The sequence below is a fragment of the Pseudonaja textilis genome, chromosome 2 (assembly GCF_049901715.1).
Source record: "Pseudonaja textilis isolate UNSWEBS1 chromosome 2, rPseTex1.2, whole genome shotgun sequence".
Taxonomy (NCBI): Eukaryota; Metazoa; Chordata; class Lepidosauria; order Squamata; family Elapidae; genus Pseudonaja; species Pseudonaja textilis.
The window spans coordinates 130,695,675-130,717,476 of NC_141991.1; the positions used below are offsets into that span (position 1 = coordinate 130,695,675).

Consider the following 21,802-nt stretch of genomic DNA (forward strand, 5'->3'; position numbering starts at 1 on the left):
TCCAAAAGACACTGCTTCAGGCATTTTCAAGTTTCCCTCTCCTTGAGGGCTGGAAAATTTGCACTGAACCTGAAAACTGAGAATTGCAGAGCCATATGCAATCAGTACAGCAAATACCGAATCACTGAACTCACTCCTCAAATTTTACACTTTATGAAACTGGCCTACTGGCTGGTACTTTGTGTAGCTTCTCTGCAGGCTTAGCCGAGTTGAGAAAAAAGGAAAAAATAAAAGCAAGAAGGATAAAGGTTGCAGGTGTGGCAACATGCTGGTGTAAAGACAGCAGCAAAACTGTGGGGCAGTTGCTCTTAGACCCCCAATTCCTGTGGGGTCAAAGAGAATTAATTTAAACTGCAGGAGGAAAGATTTAGTTTAAAAATGTCAGCAGAAATTTTCCAACCATAATAATAGTCAAGCAATGGAACAAATTACCAGGGGAACTTGTGGAGTCCCTGTGATGGGAAGCTCTGGAAAATAAGTCACACTGGCTTCTGTCTGGAACGGCTTAATTGTAATTCATGCTGGTCAGAGCAAATGATTGGGAGGGATGGTTTCGATTCATCTATTTATTTATATAAAGATTTATTTGTCATATTCTACAAATGTTTTCAAGGCACACTAAATTACAATTTGAGAAACCTAAAAAAACCAACTATTATCACAGTCCAAAAACAACCAGCACATTGGAAAAATGTATATTTTTTAAAAAAAAATTATCTTGTTAAGAACAAATATTAATTTGTTGTCATGGCATATAAAACCATGGAAACCCCTCCCTGGCAAGGTCTTAAAAATATGGGCATGTTTGGAGGCATCTGTAGGATCTAATGCTTATTTTGTCAAGCTGTCACAATGCAAGTGCTGCTCCTTTTGTATGCGTGTGCAATATTATGAAGCATGTACAAAAAGAATGGAATTTGCTGTGCAACAGTGCAACCAGCTTTTAGTCATTTACTCCCTGTTTACTCCCTCCATGCCTTGGTGCTGCTTCATGTCCTGAGAGAAATAAGACCAGCAACCAAATTTCCTGCAATGCAATGGCTGAAAGAAGCATAGAAGGGAGGAAGTCTTCCACTAAATATGAAAGACTTCTTTAGGGCATTAAATCAGGGCAGGACAAACTAGCCTTCCAGAAATTGCTGAACTACAATTCCCAGAAGTCTGGACTACCTAGCCAATGACAAAGGATGCTGGAAAGTTGTAGTTTAGTAACTCCAGAAGAAAAGTACATTTTTCCAAGGTATGTTTTAAGGTAAGCAGGAACACTTTCATACACAGGTTAGAAACTTATTTTGATCTATAGGGAAAAAATAGATGTATATATTTCAAATGCAGGACTTGTTGCAACTCCCAAGCTTCAGCTTTACACTAAAGTACATTGCAGTAATTAAAACTGCTTCTAGCTGAGGGCTTTATTGTACTTTGTTGTCCTGCATGGAATTTCATAAAAAGAACAGGTGATTCTGTTTATTCCATTTTTAAAAAATCTTACCGTAATTTGTATTTGAATGTTGCGAGCTGGAGTAATATAGGTCAAGAAACACCTAACTGAAGTCCATACTCAGCCAACGAAGTCCATTAGTCACTCACAGCATTGTTGATATGGGGGAAAGCAGGAAGAGGAACTCTATGTACATCATCTCAAAAAAATTTGAATTTGTTAAATAGGAAACTATAAACCAGGTGCACAATGGCTTAAGAACCATCCAATCCAGACACACCTAGGTATTTTTTGACTACAGTCAAAAAGCAACTAAAAGATAGATGGCTGAGACAAGAACATAATCAGAAATACTCAAACCCTAAAAGTATGTTATGAAAAAGATGTGATACTCAAAAGAACGACCTTCAAAATGTCATTAGACAGTACAGGTAGTTCTCAGCTTATAACAATCCATTTAGTGACCATATAAAGTTACAATGGCACTGAAAAAAATTGACTTATGACTGTTTTTCATACTCCCAACCTTTGTAGCATTCTCCATGATCATGAAATCAAAATTCAGCTGCTCGGCAACTGGTTCATACTAATGAACATTGCTATGTCCCAAGGTCATGTGATAACCTTTTGCAACCTTTTGACAAACATCAATGGCGAAGCCAGATTCACTTAACAACCGTGTTAGTAACTTATTCACTGTGGTGATTCACTTAACAAGGAAAGGTAAGTTGCAAAATGGGGCAAAACTCACTTAACAAATGTCTCATTTAGCAACAGAAATTTTAGGCTCAATTGGGGTCGTAAGTCAAGGATTACCTGTATGAACAAGGGATAAATGTTTGGCTTCAATTCTTCCTTGGAGCAGATAGAAACCTGAGATCAGCTTGTCCACAGTCCCAGTCCAAAACTTAAGCCATTAATTGATTCAGCAGGCATTCTTTGCTTTTAAGCCAGCCCAGATTATAAAATTCTATTATTTTGCATCAGAGGTATCCAACAGAATTACAACACTCTGCATCACGGAGCAGGAATATTTTTGTGTTGCAGCGTACAGAAAGTAAATTAAAAGTTATCTAGCACAAAGTCATTTGCAGGCAGTCCTTAACTTATGACCACCGTTGGGACCGGAACTTCCATTGCTAAATGATGCAGTCATTAAGTGAGTCATCATATGACCATACCCAATTTTACTTTCTTTACTATAGTTGTTAAGTGAATTGCATGGTTGTTAAGTGAATCCAGCCTTCCCCACCACTGACTTTGCTCATCAAAAGCCAGCTGGGAAGGTCACAAATGAAGATTACGTGATCCTGGAACATTGCAACTGTTATAAAGGCATGGCAGCTGCCAAGCACCCAAATTGTGATCAAGTGACAATGGGGACACTCACTGCAATGTAAGTCACTTTTTCAGAGCCATTGTTATCTTCAAATGCACATAACTTCGAATGCCTCCTGTACAAGCAATCTTCGATTTACATTTGATAGCCGTCAATGGGCATGTACTGTATTTAATGAGCAGTGGTTAGAATGCAGTACTGCAGGCCACTTCTGCTGATTACCGGTTGACTGCACTTTGGCAGTTCAAATCTCACCAGGCTCAAGGTTGACTCAGCCTTCCATCCTTCCACGGTTGGTAAAATGAGGACCCAGATTGGAGGCAATATGCTGCCTCTGTAGACCGCTTAGAGAAGGCTGTGAAGCACTATAACGTGGTATATAAGTCTAAGTGCTATTGCTACAATGGGATCCCATGATCACCACATTAACAACCTTCATGGGGAGCTTCTGATAAACAAAGCCAATAGGAGACGCCGGATTTGCTTAACTTTATTCATTTTTGTTTAGCGTTTGGCATCTATAGTGGTCATGCAATCATGGTTTGGCAACATTTGTTGAATGACTAGGGCAAAGGAGCAGGGGTGGGATTTTACCTGGTCAGACCAGTTCTATAGAACTGGTTGTTATGATTCTGCACAGTTCGGAGAACAGTCAAATCGCGCCACTGGTTGGCCCTCCCCTCCCCGCCCACTCACTCCTTACCTGGCATGTGCCATCCAACTTGTCTGCCTTGTGCCTTTGCCTAATTTTTGGTAAGATGCTATTTTTCCTTTTTTCTTCCCCCCAACCACCAGCTGTTCCGACTATCAGCTGTGCCGGGAGATTTAGATTAGCTAGAAAGCAGGAAATCATTGGATTTCTTGCTTGCTAGCTAATCTAAAAGCAGAGCTGAGCCTTCCTTAGGACTGAAGCTTCTATTTTTCAGTGCAGACTCAGGTAGCAGATTGCAGAAAGATAGATCTCTGAGTGAATCTGTGATTCTATGAGGAACTCAATCTGCCTGTTTGCTTTGCCTGATTTTGGGTAAAAGTTACTCTTTTTTATAAAAAAATCAATATTTACATAAATATTTACAATATTTACATACAAGCCATGCCCACCCAGTCACATGACCACTAAGCCACACCCACAAATTAGCCCATGCCCACAGAACCAGTTGTTAAGAAATTTGAATCCCACCCCTGTAAAGGAGGCCATAAAATTGGGTGGAACTCACTTAACAACCGCATCACTTAACAATGAAAATTCTAGCCCCAATTGCAGTAATAAGTTGAGGATTATCTGTAGTGAGTCTCAAGGTGAAGGGTGGATTTAAATCTTATTCAGCACTTTAATCTCTATATCATATTGGCTTGCTAATGAATATATGTGCTGTTTAATTTTCATTACATCAAAAGATTATCAAGAGTAATTACAAGGCCTAGCCCCATAAACTGGACCTAACCCCCCCACACACACTTTTACTTTGAAACAGAGAAGAAGCTGTGAGCATCATCTAAACTCAGGCATGAAATACAAACGTTGGTTGTAATTTTCTGCTCCCCAAATATGATCTTGTTTCTTTGTGCATTTTTTTCAGAAAGCAATCAGCAACCCCTACTTCACTGTTAGGGGTTCAACACTACTGGTAATCCTATTCCTCGTCTGCAAAAAAAAAAAAAAAATCCCACCAGTTTCGGCCAAATTTATGAAGACTCTCAAGAAGTGCTTTACACGGTGCATAGAAGTTCAGTTCTTAGTTTTCCCCTCTTCTCTTTCTTTTTTTAAGCTACATCATTTACCTTATGTGTATTGTGATATTATCAGTTTAAGTACTGCCCTGCTCCACATCACTGGCTGTCTTAGATATAGCAAGGAACAACTTTTCTTGTCTCCTGTAATCTGTGTTTTATAGAGGCAAACTAAGGATTTTTATGTTCTAATCCATAGAATAGTACAAAGATGGTGATATGCAAATATATATCACCAAAAATCTGTTACACTCCTGTGGGACTGCGATAAATTTCTGAAAACCAAACACTGCCTTAGAATGACTTTGACTGGTTTCTACATGCTAGTACTGGGTCTGCTTGGAGTGAAGCAACTTTCCAGAGTCTTTATTCCTTCGTCCCACCACAAAATGCACCAAGAAGATGGACACTAATAACCATATAATGTATTTTGGTTGCTCCCCATTTGGACACACACATTTAAAATGGATGCATTCTCTCCAGGAAGGACTTCTAACAGGACATTTTGAAAGTTTAAAAAGCAGCATTCTTATACCCAGTTGGAGAAAATAGCACTAGACAATGATCTAACCAGTATCTGCATTCCTAAATTTCCTTCTACATTCTTGACCGATTGACCTCATCTATTCTTGTTAATAAACTAGCGTGAGTAGGCTTTGTGTGTATTATTTGTTACTCCACTGAATAAAAATTTATGCTAATATTATACTTCACCATTTCCCCTCACCCCCATCCTCTCTACCACCAATGATTTTGGCAAATATAAAATTCATTATTTCTGTTTTGCAATGCAGCGCATCAATTCTTTCTGCAATGATATAAAGTTACTGGTTAATTTTAGTAGCAACTGATAAATGAGGATGAACAAGAGCAAATCACAGGTTCTGAAATTGAGCCAATATGCGTGTGATGAATGATCATCAACACTGCTAAAGAAAAAAAAAAGTATTATCATAATATTCTTGCTAAATCATTTTCTTTCTTTCTAGTCTTCCCATCCTGGGGTACTGTATGGACTGAAGATAGGAATGTTCTCTGAATTTGTAGACAGTATATTAACCTTGTATTTAAATATCAGCCCAAAGCTCAGTTGAAGGCTGAAATGTTAGTCTTTCCAATGTACTCAGCATCAAAAAGAAATATCAGAATGGGAAAGCTCCTTCTTCCATATTTAGCAAAAAATAAAATTGTAAAATCACATATTTTGATCTTTCTCTGCCAACTTCCAAAAAGCTATCCGGATTTTTGCAGACAAGTGTTTTTTATGTGTATACTTATAAAGCCTATATATTGTTTGTATTCTGGCACTTTTTCCTTGATGGAAAACAATGAAAAATATGGGATTCTCTGCATGTACTATACAATAAGACTGGGACTATGAAAGTTTAATGGACTCCCAGAATGGCAACACATCACCAGCAGTTTAAGAATCTAATTAACTAAATATGCTTGCTATTTAGTGTGGGAATAGCCTTTAAAATACATACCAGAGACATCATAGACACAACAATGAGATTTCACTTTAGGCTCCATTCTCTTTTGCTTTCTATAGTAATATGTCTATTCCATTCCACTTCAGTCCAATAGATACTAGATGCCGGACAGAATTCACAATCCCAAGAATCTGAGCTTTGGCTTTTGAAGAAGCAAGCTTCTATCCCTCAATGTCACAAAATTAAACTGAAATATAAATGAGCATTGCCAGTTGAAATCTAAAAATCTGAAGAGGAAGCTAAGCAAGATTTCCCATGACCAGAAGGTTAAACTTCAGTGACATTCATAATTCTTTATTCCTGTTTGGTAGAGGCAAATAAACTGTTCAAAGTAAGCAAATCTTAAAACACGACATGGCTTTTTCTGGTAATAGATGTAGATATTTATACTTTTATGAACACTGCAGGTTTTTAAGAAGAGATTAGACAACCATTTGTCTGAAATGGTATAAGGTTTCCAGCCTGAGCAGGGGGGAGGGCTAGAAGACCTCCAAGGTCCCTTCCAACTCTGTTGTTCTATATCCTCTACTCACAGTGACAATGCTAAATTGAGAAATACTATTTGAAGAGTGGAATACAATATATATTGTCATATTATGAACGGAACATGATATATTGGTTAACAGTCAACTACAGTGTGTTTGAGCCCCCAAGTCTTATTTATGAATTTAATTTTTTTTAAATGTATTGTTGTTAGGGATTCCCACCATGCTTTCTGGCAGGAAATTTATAGTCTTAAAAAGTGGAATGCATAACAAGCAGAAAGTCAACAGATAAAGCATTTTTTATTACCACACCTCTGAACTAAGGAAATATGTGCTGAATTCTGCCTGTTTGCTGAAGTTACAGAAGACTTGCTAGAGAGAATTTCCGCTCTTAGAAAGCAGAGGAGATCAAACTGATGGAAGATGGGAATCAGGAATCCGTTCTTGGCTCCCCTAGTTTTAAATCCCAGCACTGGGATAAAAAAACAGCAATCTGGCAATTATTAGAGGGCAAAGCTTGACAGGGTTTTTACATTTTTTATTTTGTAGATGGGTCTCTCTCGCCTTCCCATACAAGTATTTCCAGAGCGGTTAACAATTAAAACACAAAATAATACCGGCTGGATAAAAACCAGAATGTATCCAAAAAAGAACAAGCAACAATTAGGCAATTCAGCTTTCCCAAACCAAGCTTCTCCCTCTCTGTCCATCCCACATCATAGTTCGAAACATGCTCTTCAAAGATCCAAATACACTTTGCAACAGAAAGTATCAAAGTACTGGAAGTCTCAATGTGGTGGTAGCTGCCATCTAATTATTCCTCAATTACTATTTTCATGGCGTTAATTACACCTTCGTGACATGCTGGTAGCAGATTCGAGACATTTAATGATGGGACATCCAGAGGACCTCCATTTGTAAAAGCTACACCAACTCACTTAATGTCTTCCCCAGCTTGCTCTCCCTTCACTGGCATTCTCTCAATATTCCCATATATCCTTCCATACAAGCTTGCCCTTTCTCACTGCTATGAGCATCAGTGCAGCAGCCATTTTGCCGGCAGGAAGGAGAGAGATTGTAATACAGGAGTTGCTAAGCAACCATGACGGCAATTCTCTCCAATATCCTCCAGGCCAAGTATCCAAATGATTAGGGCAGAGATCCACATTTTCCTCTGGAGTCCGATCCAGAAGGCTCCTCCTTTCCTCAGAGCTGAGGATAAGAGCGCCTGGCTGCCTGCCTCATTCCCCAGCTCCCTATCTAACAACCACTTCCATTTTCCATGAAATAATACTTCCTACTTTAAACCCTGCCCTTTGACGAGATGCTGTTCCCAAGGAAGTGATGCAACATGACTGCAATTCCTGCAATGCTTCTGGGCTACAGCCTGCGTATTTGGGCCTCCATGGGGATTTGGCAGCCAATCCTACAAACAAAATCTTCTGAATTGGTTCCCCATTTCCTTTGCCGGGGTAGGAACCAGGGTTCCCTCTTCTACGTCTGTTTCTATTCATCTCTAAACAGAAAGGCATTCCAGTCCTCCCTACCCTGAGAGAAAAAGGGTCGGGTGTTTCTTCCAAATGAAATGTTGCAAAGAAGCATAAGTTTCTCTCTCCTCTGCTGGAAGTATGCCGAGAGGAAACCAATAACTATTTCCACCACTTTTTACCCAGCCCTGTATGGAATTAACTGTGCAGGGAGGGATGCCATATGCTTCTAAAACGTCATATAGAAATCCAGCCCCTTGCCAGGGAGAGCTCCCTTTGAAATCTCAAACCGGAAGTCCACATGCTGAAATGCTACCTAACCAGCCAGCTGGATTCCATTGAACGAGGGTCTTCTTGAGTTCTTTTCCTTCAAATTGAGACCAATGCAGAATTGCTTCTTAAATGTAGCCTTCAATCTAACACAGCCATGCACCAATTAAAATTAAAAACCTTTTTTTGCAATCAAAGCATGCTTAGAGTTGTTTGTTCTCTATATTCAGCAAAGCTCTGGTTACTTCACTGAAAAAACCCCACCATGGTTCTAGCTTTTATGACGATTTAAATAAACCAAGCTTTTTGCAATGCTGAAGCCATGCCTGTCAAAGCCAAAAAGAAAGGCAGCTTATTCTGTTTTAACCCAGGCTTGCCCAGCATTCTTTCACAGAACTTTGAAGTCTCAGGTAAAAATGAAATACTGCTCCCCACTTTTCAACAGTTCAGGTATGGATCAACCAAGAGTGGGAGAACAATCATATAAATTTAAATCTGTAAGTATCTGAATGGTTTAAATTTACTTAGTCTGTATTATACTGTATATATTGTATATAGATACAATTAACCTAATCAAAATTCATTGGAATATAGAAAGTATTGTAGTCTATCAAATACTGTTAACCACACCTTACAACTACTCCCAAAACAGCCCAAGTTAAAAGAAAAACCCCAAGGTTTGATAAAGGAAAACATCTCTTTCTCAGCAACTTCTTTCATATCAAAACAAACACGTGGTAATTTTAACATCACAATGGGAGATTTAGGATATGGAACAACTGCTGAAGTCTAATTGTATAGAACCTGTAAAGCTTTGTTGTATGGAATCAATTTTTGCATTGAAAAAAATCCCCTCCTCTACCTAGAAAATTAACATATTGGGGAGAAAGCTTCTTGTTTCTTAAGGAGGGGTCTTTGATCATGGGAGCCTATACCTAAAATCAGAAATCACACTGCCTGCCACTCGATTGGTCATCACAGTGAGAACCAAACCTCAAGTGATTCCCAAATTCATGTTATTATCAGTTTATCCACAGTAGCTTAAAATATATTTATAAAGACATATTATAAAAGGTTGCATTCATACTTTAGTTATGTGGAAGATAGATGTTTGCAGGCCTCATTGAGAGATCATTTCCATTTTTTTTTTCAGTCTCAGCAAACGCCTCTGCTTATGGAGTAACTGTAACATTTCAAAACATCACTTTCCCAGCCTGTTTCAAAGGGAGGAGGCAGTTTGTGAAAGCTTGGTCCCTAAGGAAGGGAGGGCCCAGACCATTTAAGGTTTTAAAGGTCAGTAGCAGCTTCTTAAGCTGCATCTGGAAACAAACTGGCAAATAATGCAATTCACTTTCCAGTGGTGGTGTGGTAATGCTCTTCCTCCATCCTCAGACAGCTGTGGCAGGTTTTTCATTAATTTTGTAATATAGGAAGCTGCCATCAAGAGGGCAAATCAAGTTCCCTAAGCAGCATCAGCTAACCTTACATTCCAACACCTTTCATTCCTAAAGGAATGGAGAATAATTATTGGTCAAGCATTACAGATTTACTAAAATGCTGTCAAAAAAGTGATATAAAAGTATTTACAGTAGATAAACTAACAATGACTTCAGATTAAACATGCATTTCTAATAATGCAGAAATGTTGAAATGCAGTAACAAAATTCACTTTCCTGTATAGTTAGCGATTTAAAAAGCATTTATATGAATACTATCAACTGTAAACTTATCTATCACATAAGAATGACAACCATTATGGGTGAGACTGAAACTATTTCAAGCAATATCTACAAAATCAATTTTAGTATAAAAATCAGACCTGAGGCATTAATTACTGTGTTTAGTTACTGTACCAGATACTTATATTTGGAACAAATATAATTATTCCTAAATTATTTTGGGATATTGTTAACCCAGCTTTCCCTAATTTGCTGTTAATCTGCTAGAAATTCTTAAATCTTTGAAACAAACCAAGCTGAACAAGGAAGAATTAACCCATGAAATGTTATTACATATAATAGCATTTAAGTCTACTGGCTCAATCTAGTCCTGTGTTCTCACTTAATTGTCAGCAATAAAGTTAGTCCTCAACTTATAAACAAAATTGAGCCGGAAATTTTTGTTGCTAAGTGACAAATTTGTTAAGTGAGTTTTGCCCCATTGCATGACTTTTCTTGCTACATTTGTTAAATGAATCACTGCAGTTGTTAATTTAGTAACACAGTTGTTAAGTGAATCTGTCTTCCCCATTGACTTTTGTCAGAAGGTCACAAAGTGTCCCCCAGGACAGTCAGTTGTCAAGCATCTGAATGGAAATCATGTGACAATGGGGATGTTCTGTCGTAAGTCTGAAAAATGGTCATATATCTTTTTCAGTGCCATTGTAAATCAAGGGCTACTTGTATTCAAATTAGGAAAAGTGCGTGGCAGAATAGGTCTTCTCTTCTCTTATGAAGTTCCTAATACCTTTGGATTTGGTCTGTAGTAACACTGGCTAATGTGAGGGAGGAATATGAAAGAAGGCTTTGGGGTTTCATTAAAGCACCACTATATAACTAAAATATTTTTTTTTGTCTTTTGAAATTTATGGCATTCTTATGGCCAGATTATTTTCATGTAAAATAACTGGAAAATTGCTGTCTATGCTATGAGAAAATACCAAAATAGATCAAAGCACAAGGATAATTCCTTGACAAAGTTAGATCTGAGAATATACCTCTGGTATATATAATTACAGAGCACATAAAGCTATTCTACCTATTGTATAAGGCAGGTTGCTACTATTTCATATTCCATTTTCATAAGAACTCACATTCATTGGAAGGGTCCGATCCATAGTTTGTGGGCAAGCCTTTTTTGCAATTGTCCAAGATTGTACCAGAAAATATAATGGCAATAAGGGAAGCATGATTTCCACAAATTTTCAAAAGAGATATGTATCAATAAAATCCATTTCAAATTGGTGAGATGTGACAGAATATATATATTTTTTTCAAATTATGAACAACTACGGTGTGTTAAGCACTGAATGGACTTAGGTCATGGATCAATCTTTAAAACGGCAATCTTTTCAAAACCAGAGAAAACAAGCCCAAAAATTCTGTTCTGCCTCTTCAGAGACATCATTACATTTATGTTTCTCTGCTCTTGGATGCCAAATATAATTTTTAAAAATATAATCTCTCACTACAAAAGGATCCTCATCTCTCATCTATAAACACCAAGAACAAATCTTGTCCAGGACTAGAGCTTCCACAGTAATGTAACATATTTGCAGAGATAAAGGAGAATTAATCAAAACAATAAAAACTAGTTTTCCATAGTAGCACTACAATGAGCAAAAAAGAGCAGCAAAAGCCCCTAAGACAGGGATCTTCAAACTTGGCAAGTTTAAGACTTGTGGACTTCAACTCCCAGAATTCCTCCTCCAGTCATGTTAGCTCAGGAATTCTGGGAGTTGAAATCCACAAGTCTTAAACTTGCCAAGTTTGAAGACCCTTGCCCTAAGAGATCAAATTAAATTGTTCCAGCCTAGTATGTGAGATTTGGAACACATAACACACCATTCACACTGGAAAGTGGCTTAAATTGATCAAATACTAGTTAGTTCAGAACTAATGTATAGTATGCCATAGGAAAGCAGCATGGTTGACAAGCTTGATATGAAGTGAGTGGTCAAATTGCATCACAGAATGCCAAAATGTATCTTCTTCTGTCTTACGTTTATCATGTGTTTAAATCTGTCCTAAGGAAGTTTAAAACTGCACCCGCTTAAATTATGAACTGGAATTCATCAGCCATAAAGGTTGAGACCTTCATAAATACAGGCAGCTCTTTATTTTTTTCAGAACCATGTGTGCTCCACCAAGACCATCCCACACACATATATGCATATTAAACATTATAATTCTGCATCCAATAAATTCAAATTCCATATTTAGTTTGGAACTAGGAACCAGAGCAATTTATGCTAATTGATCAAACTTGCATATATTTACCTATTTTGCAGCATTTTTGTGCAGTATTTGCATTTTCTTCTATTTGTTAATCCTTCCCACAGGCATGGAAAACAACCTTCCAATAACTAGGAAGGTTATTATATCCAAGCTTGTGATGAACTAAATCTCATTTTTATATTATAACAGGCTTTACCTGATGCTTTCCAAAACATCCTCAGTCATAAAAGCTACACAAAGATGTGCACATTTTTAAAATTTAAAGTAAACAAACCAAAAATTTCAGGATGCTGAATTCTGTACTTACATTTGATACTCCTCATTCTAAATTGCAAAGTAGGATCTGCAATATTACATTAGTAGACTGTGGGTGTTATTATGGATTGGAACTCAAAAGTAGAATGGTTTGTATGCAAAATTTTCCAGTGTATGGGCCTAGTATCTCCAGTCAACAAGACATCAGTGTGCAAAGCTGCTGTCAATCATAGTGGATAATTAATGGGGCTAGAAGAAGCAATGGTTTGGTAACATATAAATTTCTTTTAAATTTCTTATAAATTTCTATAAATCCAGTATCATGTACTTTTGAACTATCATCTTATTTCCTAAAGTGGCAATATTCAAATAACCTATCCATTGAGAAAAGATTCATAAAGGAGAAAACTATGTATCACATGTTGTCAACTTCCTCTCATTCTGACATCACTGGAGTGGAATTTTTTAACAAACAAACTCTCCATTAGCTAAGGAAAAATAACTGCATGGAAATCCTCTCCCCCAGGTATACAGCTACAAGTATTACTAAAGCTCACCAATTGTCTTGAAATTTCAAACACTCACAGTGAAAGTGTCAATCTTTTTATTTAATATCTCAGAGAAATATTCTTTTCAAGATCAATAAATGTACCTAATGTACTAATTAAAACTGATTAATTGGTTTTTCCTTACTATAGAAGTGAGTTTTACACATGTAACATGTACCTGGATGACACAAACTTTTTCTAAAAATAGACAACTAAATACTTCTACCTAAATTCCTAAGAGAAATTCTGTGCAGGGTGTTTAAACCCGGATCTCCTTAGTTTTTGTCCAGGGATAAGTAAATTCTTTTCTGTGTTTACATTTCAAATGGAGTTTCAAATGGAAAGACATCCACTTGTCCTTTAATTTTCCCACCCCATGTAGTCAGGGAGAAGGGATTTAAGGAAATCTTTGCCCTTTAACCTACCCATAAAATAGTTTAAAATGCCATGGGGGGGGGGAGCTCTGTGATCTGCAAGTTCTGTAGTATGCAGGCCATCCCTGTAACAGTCAAGTCCCCTATCTTAATTTTTCCCACCTATATGAGAGAATGAGACCTGTATTCCAATGCATATAGCACAGAATTGATCTGTCTTCATGTGGAATTCTGAAGTGTTTCTTATCAATGTATTAGCAGAAGGGATGTGCATAATTTTGAAAGCTGTTTGTGCATCTTAATGTGTAATTAAAAGCATCTTAATGTTTAATTTTCATAATGGAAAATAAGGCAGCATTCCCTGCCAGTGCTACCTAATTAAAGGATGAGGATGGAAGGTATTTATATAGGACATTTTTAGAGATCTTGTACAATTGGCCATACAAGCTGACTAGGTAGTCTTGAACTCAGCATCATCCTGCAATAGCCAGCAAAGTGTAGCAACCAAAGGAGGGTTATGAGGATGCAGTGAAGATGCTCTGATTCAAAACCTGCCTCTTTTATGAAGCTCTGCCAGCCAGAAACTATAGATTCTTTGAGTGAGCATATCTCAATTCATTCTCAGAATGCACCAAGGGAGGACATTTGTTGACTCTATTGACAAATCCTTTTCCTCACTGTTGGCAGCCTTAGCCCTTCAAACACTGAATCTGGAGGGGGAACATCTGTTCTTCTTCTTCTTTTTGAAACTTACAAGTTCTTACAAGAAACTCAATAGGTGAAGAAAAGTTTACACACCAGACCTTCACAGTGCAGTCAAGGTGCAAAAGTCTAACGCTACAAGATACAAAAGTGGCTCTTCTTGCATTTTTGGCAAGTGACTGGTCAAGGCTTCTCTCAGTCTAATCTTAGGAGAGTGGGAGGAACAAAGTGAACAAGAGCTACACACACTGCCAAGAACTCCTGGGAAGAATATTCAATGTAACATCTAAGAACACATCTAATTCCACATACATATTTCATCCCAATATATTTATGGAAGTAGGAGGAGTCACACAACTCTTCCTTTCTTCTTTTTACGAAGCAGTCACAAGGTTATCCTCCAGTCTTTTAGATTACAGTAACACTTCCGAAATGAATTTCAGCACATTAATTCTTAACATCAGAGCTCTTAATACAGATTAGGAGTATTACTAGAAATCCAGGTCAATGAATAAATGACATAAACCCTGTATAACCCCATATTGTTTTCTATTTGGATTGAATAGGAATTATAAAACCTCATTTTAGGAAAGTAATGCAATATTATACCCAGCATCCTCATCCCTTTATGTAGTCATGGTTTGATTAGCCATGCTTTTTTGCATAAACTGTAACTGGTTAAGTTCATACAACATGTAACCCCAAATCCAAGATTTAAATCTACAAAGGCTGGGTCCACAATATGTGAATTAAACTAAAACCAAACAATGCACATTAAGCTTTTTAGAGCCTTGTGTGAATTAGGCCATAGGTTTCCAACCCACAAGATTCCAGGTTAACAAGATCAACTAGATTCAGATTTTTTAAAAAAATATGAAAATCCATCAGTTGAATCCATTGATGTCTTCCATCAAAGCTTGGGCAGGACAGAACTAAACTATATACATCCCAGACAAGGTTGCTTCATAAACTTTTCCCATTCAAGTCAGTCTTGGGAAGAAAAAACCCAAACACTGCAGCATTTCTGTAGGTAAAGCCAGGTTAGTGAAAAAAAGGGAAATCAACCCAACGCCATGGTTGCAAGGAAAAGTTAGGATGAACAATGAAGGGGAAATGGGGAAAAAAACTTTTTTAAAAAGGATATCCTATGTGCAGTGGATAAAGGCAAGAAAGTTGAAGGAAGTTAGTATATGATGACATTTCCCACTAGAATAGGAAATAACAAGGGTGAGATAGATGGACCATTGACCTCCTGGCTCTTAATCAAAAGCCCACCTTGGGCCAGAACAGTTCAGTGCAAATCTGAAATTTTAAGAGAAATCTGCTTGCCAGCGGTGACACATTCTAGGCAGATTAAAAAATGGGCATCGGTCAAAACGAAGTCTCAAGCCTCTGTGAGTGGATATATAAAAAAGATACCTATAGGACTAGGAGCATGAGCAATGCAAAGGGGGGGGGGAGAGGAGGCAGGTATCTAACAGGAAAAAAAAATAGCTGACGGACAGAGGTGGGTGCGATTATCTCTGAAATGACACGATCTACTTGGAGTAACTGCCACCTCGATGGGAATTTTGCTCCGCAGGGAAAAGAGTTGAGCACACAACTACAGGCGACGGGCATACAAGGGTAACAGAAAAACCCAAGTGGGGAAACAACCAGAACAAGTGGAAATCAGGGAGGCAGAACCCCCCACCCCGCCCCCCAGGGCTTGCGCTTCAATCCCAGCTAAAGAAAGAGATCCGGAATGCTTTCCCGGATCTTTTAGGACCGTGTGTGTGTGTGTGGAAGTGTCCGAAAAAGTTAGGGGAGCGGGAAAGGGAAAGGAAAAAAAGGAGCAAGGCACTGAGGCTGGTGATCCATCTCTGTTCGTAGAGAGCGCGGCTCGAAAGGAACCGATTTCCAGCAAGGTCGGAGATGCGGACGAGTTTATTTGCAATAAACGCTGCGAGGTCTCTGAGGCAGCTTGTGTTTTTTTGGGGGGGGGGGGAATCTATGCAGGGATCTAACCGGGGGGGGCGGGGTGGATGGGAGGAGGGGTCTCTCTCACCAGCACCATCGCGAAGCGTTCTTCCAGCTCTCCCTGATCCGGCATGGGAACTCTTCCCGGCGGGGGCGGCAACATCCCGGGCCCCCCGCCCGGCTCCCCGCTCTCCGTGTTCCCCATCCCCGGCGGCTCCAGGGGAGGCGGGGATGGCTCGGGCCGTCTGGATCGTCGGTGTGGAAGTGAGCCGCCGTGGCCAGGCGGCGACAGCTACCTCCCAATCCCTCCCTCTGTGCCCGGCCTGGGACAAGACGGGGCTGTCGGGACCGCCCCCGGCACCGCCCGCCTGAAGACATCGTCCGTCCAATAGAAGAAAGTAAGGACGGCTCCTTCCCGACCCTCCCTCTTCTTTCCCCGAGATGTGCTGCCCCTTCCCAAGAAGCCGCCTTCGTCCACACGTGGCGCCCCCAAATTGCAGGCGCGTCTGGCGAAGGTCCCTTCGCGACGCCAGCCGAGGTGCAAGCGCAGCACCTGAAGAGGGCGCTTTGTTTTTGAGGCAACACCCCAAGATCGTCCCGAACTTCGCCTCTTGTTTCCTTGCAGGCCCCAGTCCCGCTCACACGGTTTGCAAAACAAGCAATCACCTTAATCGATAGCTTTCGGATAAGGCTGTCGACTCCCGAGAGGCAAACAATTTTTAAGCCCCAACTGATGTGATTTTAGCTGCTTTAAGGTACACGTTCATTCGAGAGGGAACTTCGGGTGAATAGTGCAAATGCTTTTTAGACCTCCCAAGTTCCACTCGGGCCACCTTTACTTCGAAGTCACTCCACTCCGTTCGGATTCGCGTGTTTTAAGTCTTTGGGCTCCATATTCCAATTGGCCATTTTTCTACTTCTACGATAGTCTTTGAGTCTAATCCTTTCTGGTTTCAGCGAGGATCACTCGGCCATCTAAAAAGGAGCACGTATAGGGAATCCGGCGACCTGCAGGAATGAGGTATTTTTGCAGAAATGAAGCTCCGTGGTGGAGAAGAAGGGAGGCGGGGACTACGACCTACAATTTTGAACATGCTTCACACTGGGACCCTAAAATCGTAACTTAACAATCCTCCTGTTGTTAAAGATTGCATTCCCCCCCCCCCATACGAACCGGAGCATAAAAGAGGACTATGTGTATCTTTTTTACATAACACAGGCGCACACGCCCCTAAACCTGAGTTCGGGGGAGCTGTCTTCCCGAGCAAACTGAAAACAAAAGGTGCATCTTTTCTAAACAGACATTACTCTGAAAATGTACTCTTCCAGTCCTGAGAGCGAAAGACAGGACCGAAGCGAAACCTCGCCTAGAAAAATTACACCCGCTTCCCCGGGTTTTGTGCACGCTGCAAACTGAGTCAAGAGGACAAAGGGAGCCGTTACTCAATCCTGCCCCTCCCACTGCGAGGCCTCCGCTGCTTGCGACAGGAAAAGAACGGCTGCCCCCTGATGGCGGAGGTCGGAATGGCGCAGGTCCTGACCGTTCTTCCTTTCAAAGGGCGCATCTTTGCCCGGTTTCAGATACGGATGGCAGAATTGAGGCTGCAGCGTCGTGCCAAACTAGACCAATTCGCTAGTCTTTACTAAATCAGGCACCTTGCTCTGCTATGATTCCCATCATGCCCAGCCAGAATCATCACTATGGACTCCTTGCTGCAGTCTGAGCTTGGTTGTTCGCCTGCAGACCTTTCATTACTTGGCTAGGGTAACATCATCAGTTTAACAAAGAAGGTTGATTAGTGTGTCCATGTTACAGACTTGTACCGGTGATGTTAGTTGGGTAATGAAAGGTCTGCAAGCAGACAGCGAAGCTCTGAGAGCACCGAGGGCTCCACAGTTCAACCCGGAGCTACAGTGTTCTCTTCTATGAGAAGCAGCAGAGATGGAAATGACTGGACCTTAATCCAGGCAATGGAGAAATCTGCACTGAGAATGCAGAGAATTCTGGTGCTGCAAATACAGTTCTTGGAATGTAAGTGGGTCTCTCTACCCGTGAAAAGGCTTCCCAGAGGTTTTAGGCTTAACTCCTCAAATTCCCTAGCCATTGATCCTCCCCATTCATTAGAGTGCAGGTAGTCCTCGACTTACAACAGTTCATTTAGTGACCGTTCAAAGTTACAACAGCACTGAAAAAAGTGACTTATGACTGTTTTTCACATGACCGTTGCAGCATGCCCACAGTCACATGATCAAATTTCAGGAGTTTGGCAATTGACTCATACTTACGATGGTTGCAGTGTCTGGTGATCATCTGCTTACCTTTTGCGACCTTCTGGCAAGCAAAGTCAGTGGGGAAGGCAGACTCACTTAGCAATCGTGTCACCAATTTAACAATCGAAGTGATTCACTTAACTGTGGCAAGAAAGGTCATAAAATGGAGCAAAATTCACTTAAATGCCTCACTTAGCAAAATAAATTATGGGCTCAATTGTGGTCATAAGTCAAGGACTACCTGTATAGGCAAATTTCCTTTAAGTGTGTGGATAGTAGTAAAATCTGCTGGGAGTTGTCCCATACATAAAGCCAGGGGTAGGTTTCTACCGGTTCTGTCCACCTCTGTAGAACCGGTAGCTCTGAAGAGCAGCAGACATAGAGTTCTATGTCTATAGAATTCTATGACATAGAATTCTATGTCTGCTGATGTTTTTGCCCACTCGCCCACCCAGGCTCTTACCTGATCTTTATTTCCTGATTTTTCAACTTCAGCTGCCATGCGAGGGACGGCTGCAGTTAGAAAAGCAGGAAAAGAGGGCTGTTTCAAAGGCTGCTTCTCTGCACGCAGCATGCTGATGACGATTTATAGGTGCACGGCTCGCAGCGTGCAGGGAAGCTTGTAAATCCCAAACCGGTAGTTCATCCTGTCGTATCCCACCCCTGCATAAAGCATACCAATTTATACTGTGTTTTACAGGCTTTTGTAAGCTTAATGCGTTATGTTAATAGGTCTTTTAAAAGGACATGTTTGGTACAGCTAGAAGACACAAGTACCATGTAACTCAGTAGCAAAAAAGTATAGGGCATCTGTATTTTTAATAGGACTGTACTAGGACAACCAAATAATATGACAGTGAGACAAAGTCCTTGTCTACTTAGGGACTTCTGTCTGCAAGAGTTATCCTGTATAGGTACTCAAAGTATGACTTTCACAAATAGGAAATATTAGAACTCTAACAAATTTGGATCAGTTGTTCCACACCCATTCTAAGCCCTCCTCAAAAGAATTCTTCACTGTTTATAACTTCCTAAAAATAAGTGGAAAAGAGGTAACCCAATTAAGTGACTGCGTCTTCCATATGCAAGGTTTATTTCTATGAAATTTGATGTTCATCATCTACCAAAGGATGTAACTGTCTAAGATTGACATAGGAAATTTTGTTGAATACAAAAAAAGTTGAAGAGGTTAGAAACATTCTAAAATAAGATATTCTGCTATTACTTTGTCTAGATGAGGGAACCAATGGATATGAAGGGCTCTGTGATGATGGCAAATGGAATTTGTCATTCCAAGAATTTTAAGCCAGAGCACATCCTCTCAACTAAATTCTTGAGGGGGGGATAGATTAGAGAAGTCTGAAGTTCCACTTTCAACTAGGAAATAGGGAACTGGAAAGATGTGTTGGGAGTGAAGCTCTGGATTCTTATCCAAGTATATCTTCTACCACTCAGAATGACCAGTTTAAGTAACGATAATCTCAGCTGAAGAATCTTAAAGCTACTGTTGTATCAGGAGAATAATGTGGAATGGTTGGTTACTGTATGTTACTAAATGCCAAGAAGCTAGTTTATCTAGAAGATCACACAAAATTAATTTACTTCGAAACATTAAGCAAATCTTAATACAAACTCATGAAGTCAAAGCTGAGTATTTTTATTAAATTATCTAACAAAGATAGTTCTAATGAGTACAGAGATGTATCCAAGTTGAAAAACTTTTTTATCAACAGCAAATATATGCTTTATGCAATACACAGTTGAGAAATGCTAAGATTAGATCATCTTTAAATTAAACATTATTTCATCCTTGTTTCCCAGTATTGTCTCATTGACTAAGGCAATACAGGTTATCTCCATGTTTCACTATGTCACATTACTGAAAGAAACAGGGGAGGTCCAAATCAGGAAAAGGGTTGGTGGTAGCAGAAATATCAGGAAGATCTTAAATTACCTAGAGCAGGTCAGCACAACACCTGCCAAGCAGCTTTGTGCAATCCACCAATGTTTTTTTTTTATAAAGTTTTATTTGGGTTTTCACAAAACATACAAATAAAATATCTTTTTTTTGAGAACAGCATGCTCCCGGGTTATCACTTCTCCATACAGACATAAACTCGATTACATATTCATCTTATGTATTCTGATCCATATCTTATAACTATTTTCATAGTTTTCTCAATAGTTTTTCCCTTTCTTTGCTTTCTATAACCTTATTTTTAATTATCTCATTCCTTTCTAAGTTCAATTACATATCTTTTTCTAATTTTCAATATCTCATTGAGAGCCTTATTCTCTTATCCTCTTTGTTTCATTTAATTACTGACAAATATTCCATGACACATCAATAACAATTTTATCTATCACTTTAATCATCTATCGTACTTTCTAACTCTTTTCTATTTCTAGTATAACAATGCTATCTCATGTACTCTTGCAGAATCCTCTCTTTAAGTTAAATTTTTAACCTTTGTCTCTGTGTCTTTTAAATAGGCTTATACCTTTAATTCTTGTACACTTTTCCTGTTTCTCTATATCTTGTTTCTGTCCTTTATAACTTCTTTTCCTTTCCATCTTCCTCCTCTTCTTCTCCCTCCCCTTTTTGTTCCCTTTTCTATCTGATTCTCCCTTCTGTGATCCTCCCTTCTGCTTCTTCCTAAGGTAACAGTTACTTTTTGAATTATTCTTTTTGGGGGGTTGTTGCTTCAAATCTTAGACTTTTAACTCTCTTCCCCCCTTTCCTTTTTTACGCCACTTGCTTGGTCATTAAAGATGGATTCTTCTTTGTCCTGCCCTTCTTGTTCTGCAAGCATTTCTTGTTGTTTTTCATAGTTCAAAATCTCCATTTCTAAAAATTGAAATACGAAGCCAAAAGATCCTCTTTCCTCTTGTGCTTCTCCTTTTTGTTCTTTAAGTCTCAATTTTAGCTCTTCAAGGAGTGATGCCATTTTAAAGATTTTTAAACAACCCCCAATTAATTTTATTTCATTTCATTAGGATCCACCATCCAAAATTCCAGGAATCATCCAATAATCCAAAGCTGTTTCTTGTTTCTTTTCTCACTTTCTCTTTCCAGGGGCTTTGTTATCTTGTAACAAAGTTTCAGCTATAATGTGTCCTTTACAAGTCTTATTAAAATTCCACTATCGATTCTTTTTACTTCCAGGTGGTCTCCTTCATTTTTCCAGATTCCACCCTCTTTTTTCCCCCTCTTCTGCTGTCTTTATTTTAAAAAATTTTAAATTAAATTTAAATTTGACACTTTATTTTCAGCTAGAAATAGCCTGTTAATGTCAAAGTGGATTAATATAAATTTCTTGTTCAGATCTCTTCTTCTTAGCATTCCAAGTCAATTAAAGCTGTCAATGTGAGAGAAAAAAACCCAATTCTTTTTTCCTTTCTCTTTCGCCGCTTTAAAAAAATCTTTTTTAGGAATAGTATTAGTCTTAGTCCCAGGTACCTTAAATAGATGTTTACTCCATTCAACCTGG

The 21,802-nt window shown here is 39.1% G+C and overlaps 1 protein-coding gene across 3 annotated transcripts in view; it reads right to left on the reverse strand.

Moving 5' to 3' along the window:
* FMNL3 (formin like 3) overlaps positions 1-16,367 on the reverse strand; it is a 95,156-nt gene extending 78,789 nt beyond the window's left edge. For all 3 annotated transcript variants that reach the window (XM_087925274.1, XM_087925276.1, XM_087925275.1), the window contains exon 1: positions 16,129-16,367. In XM_087925274.1, the coding sequence (XP_087781400.1) occupies positions 16,129-16,245 (117 nt within the window). In that variant the 5' untranslated portion in view covers positions 16,246-16,367. The remainder of the gene's footprint in view (positions 1-16,128) is intronic.
* Positions 16,368-21,802: the final 5,435 nt, after the last annotated feature.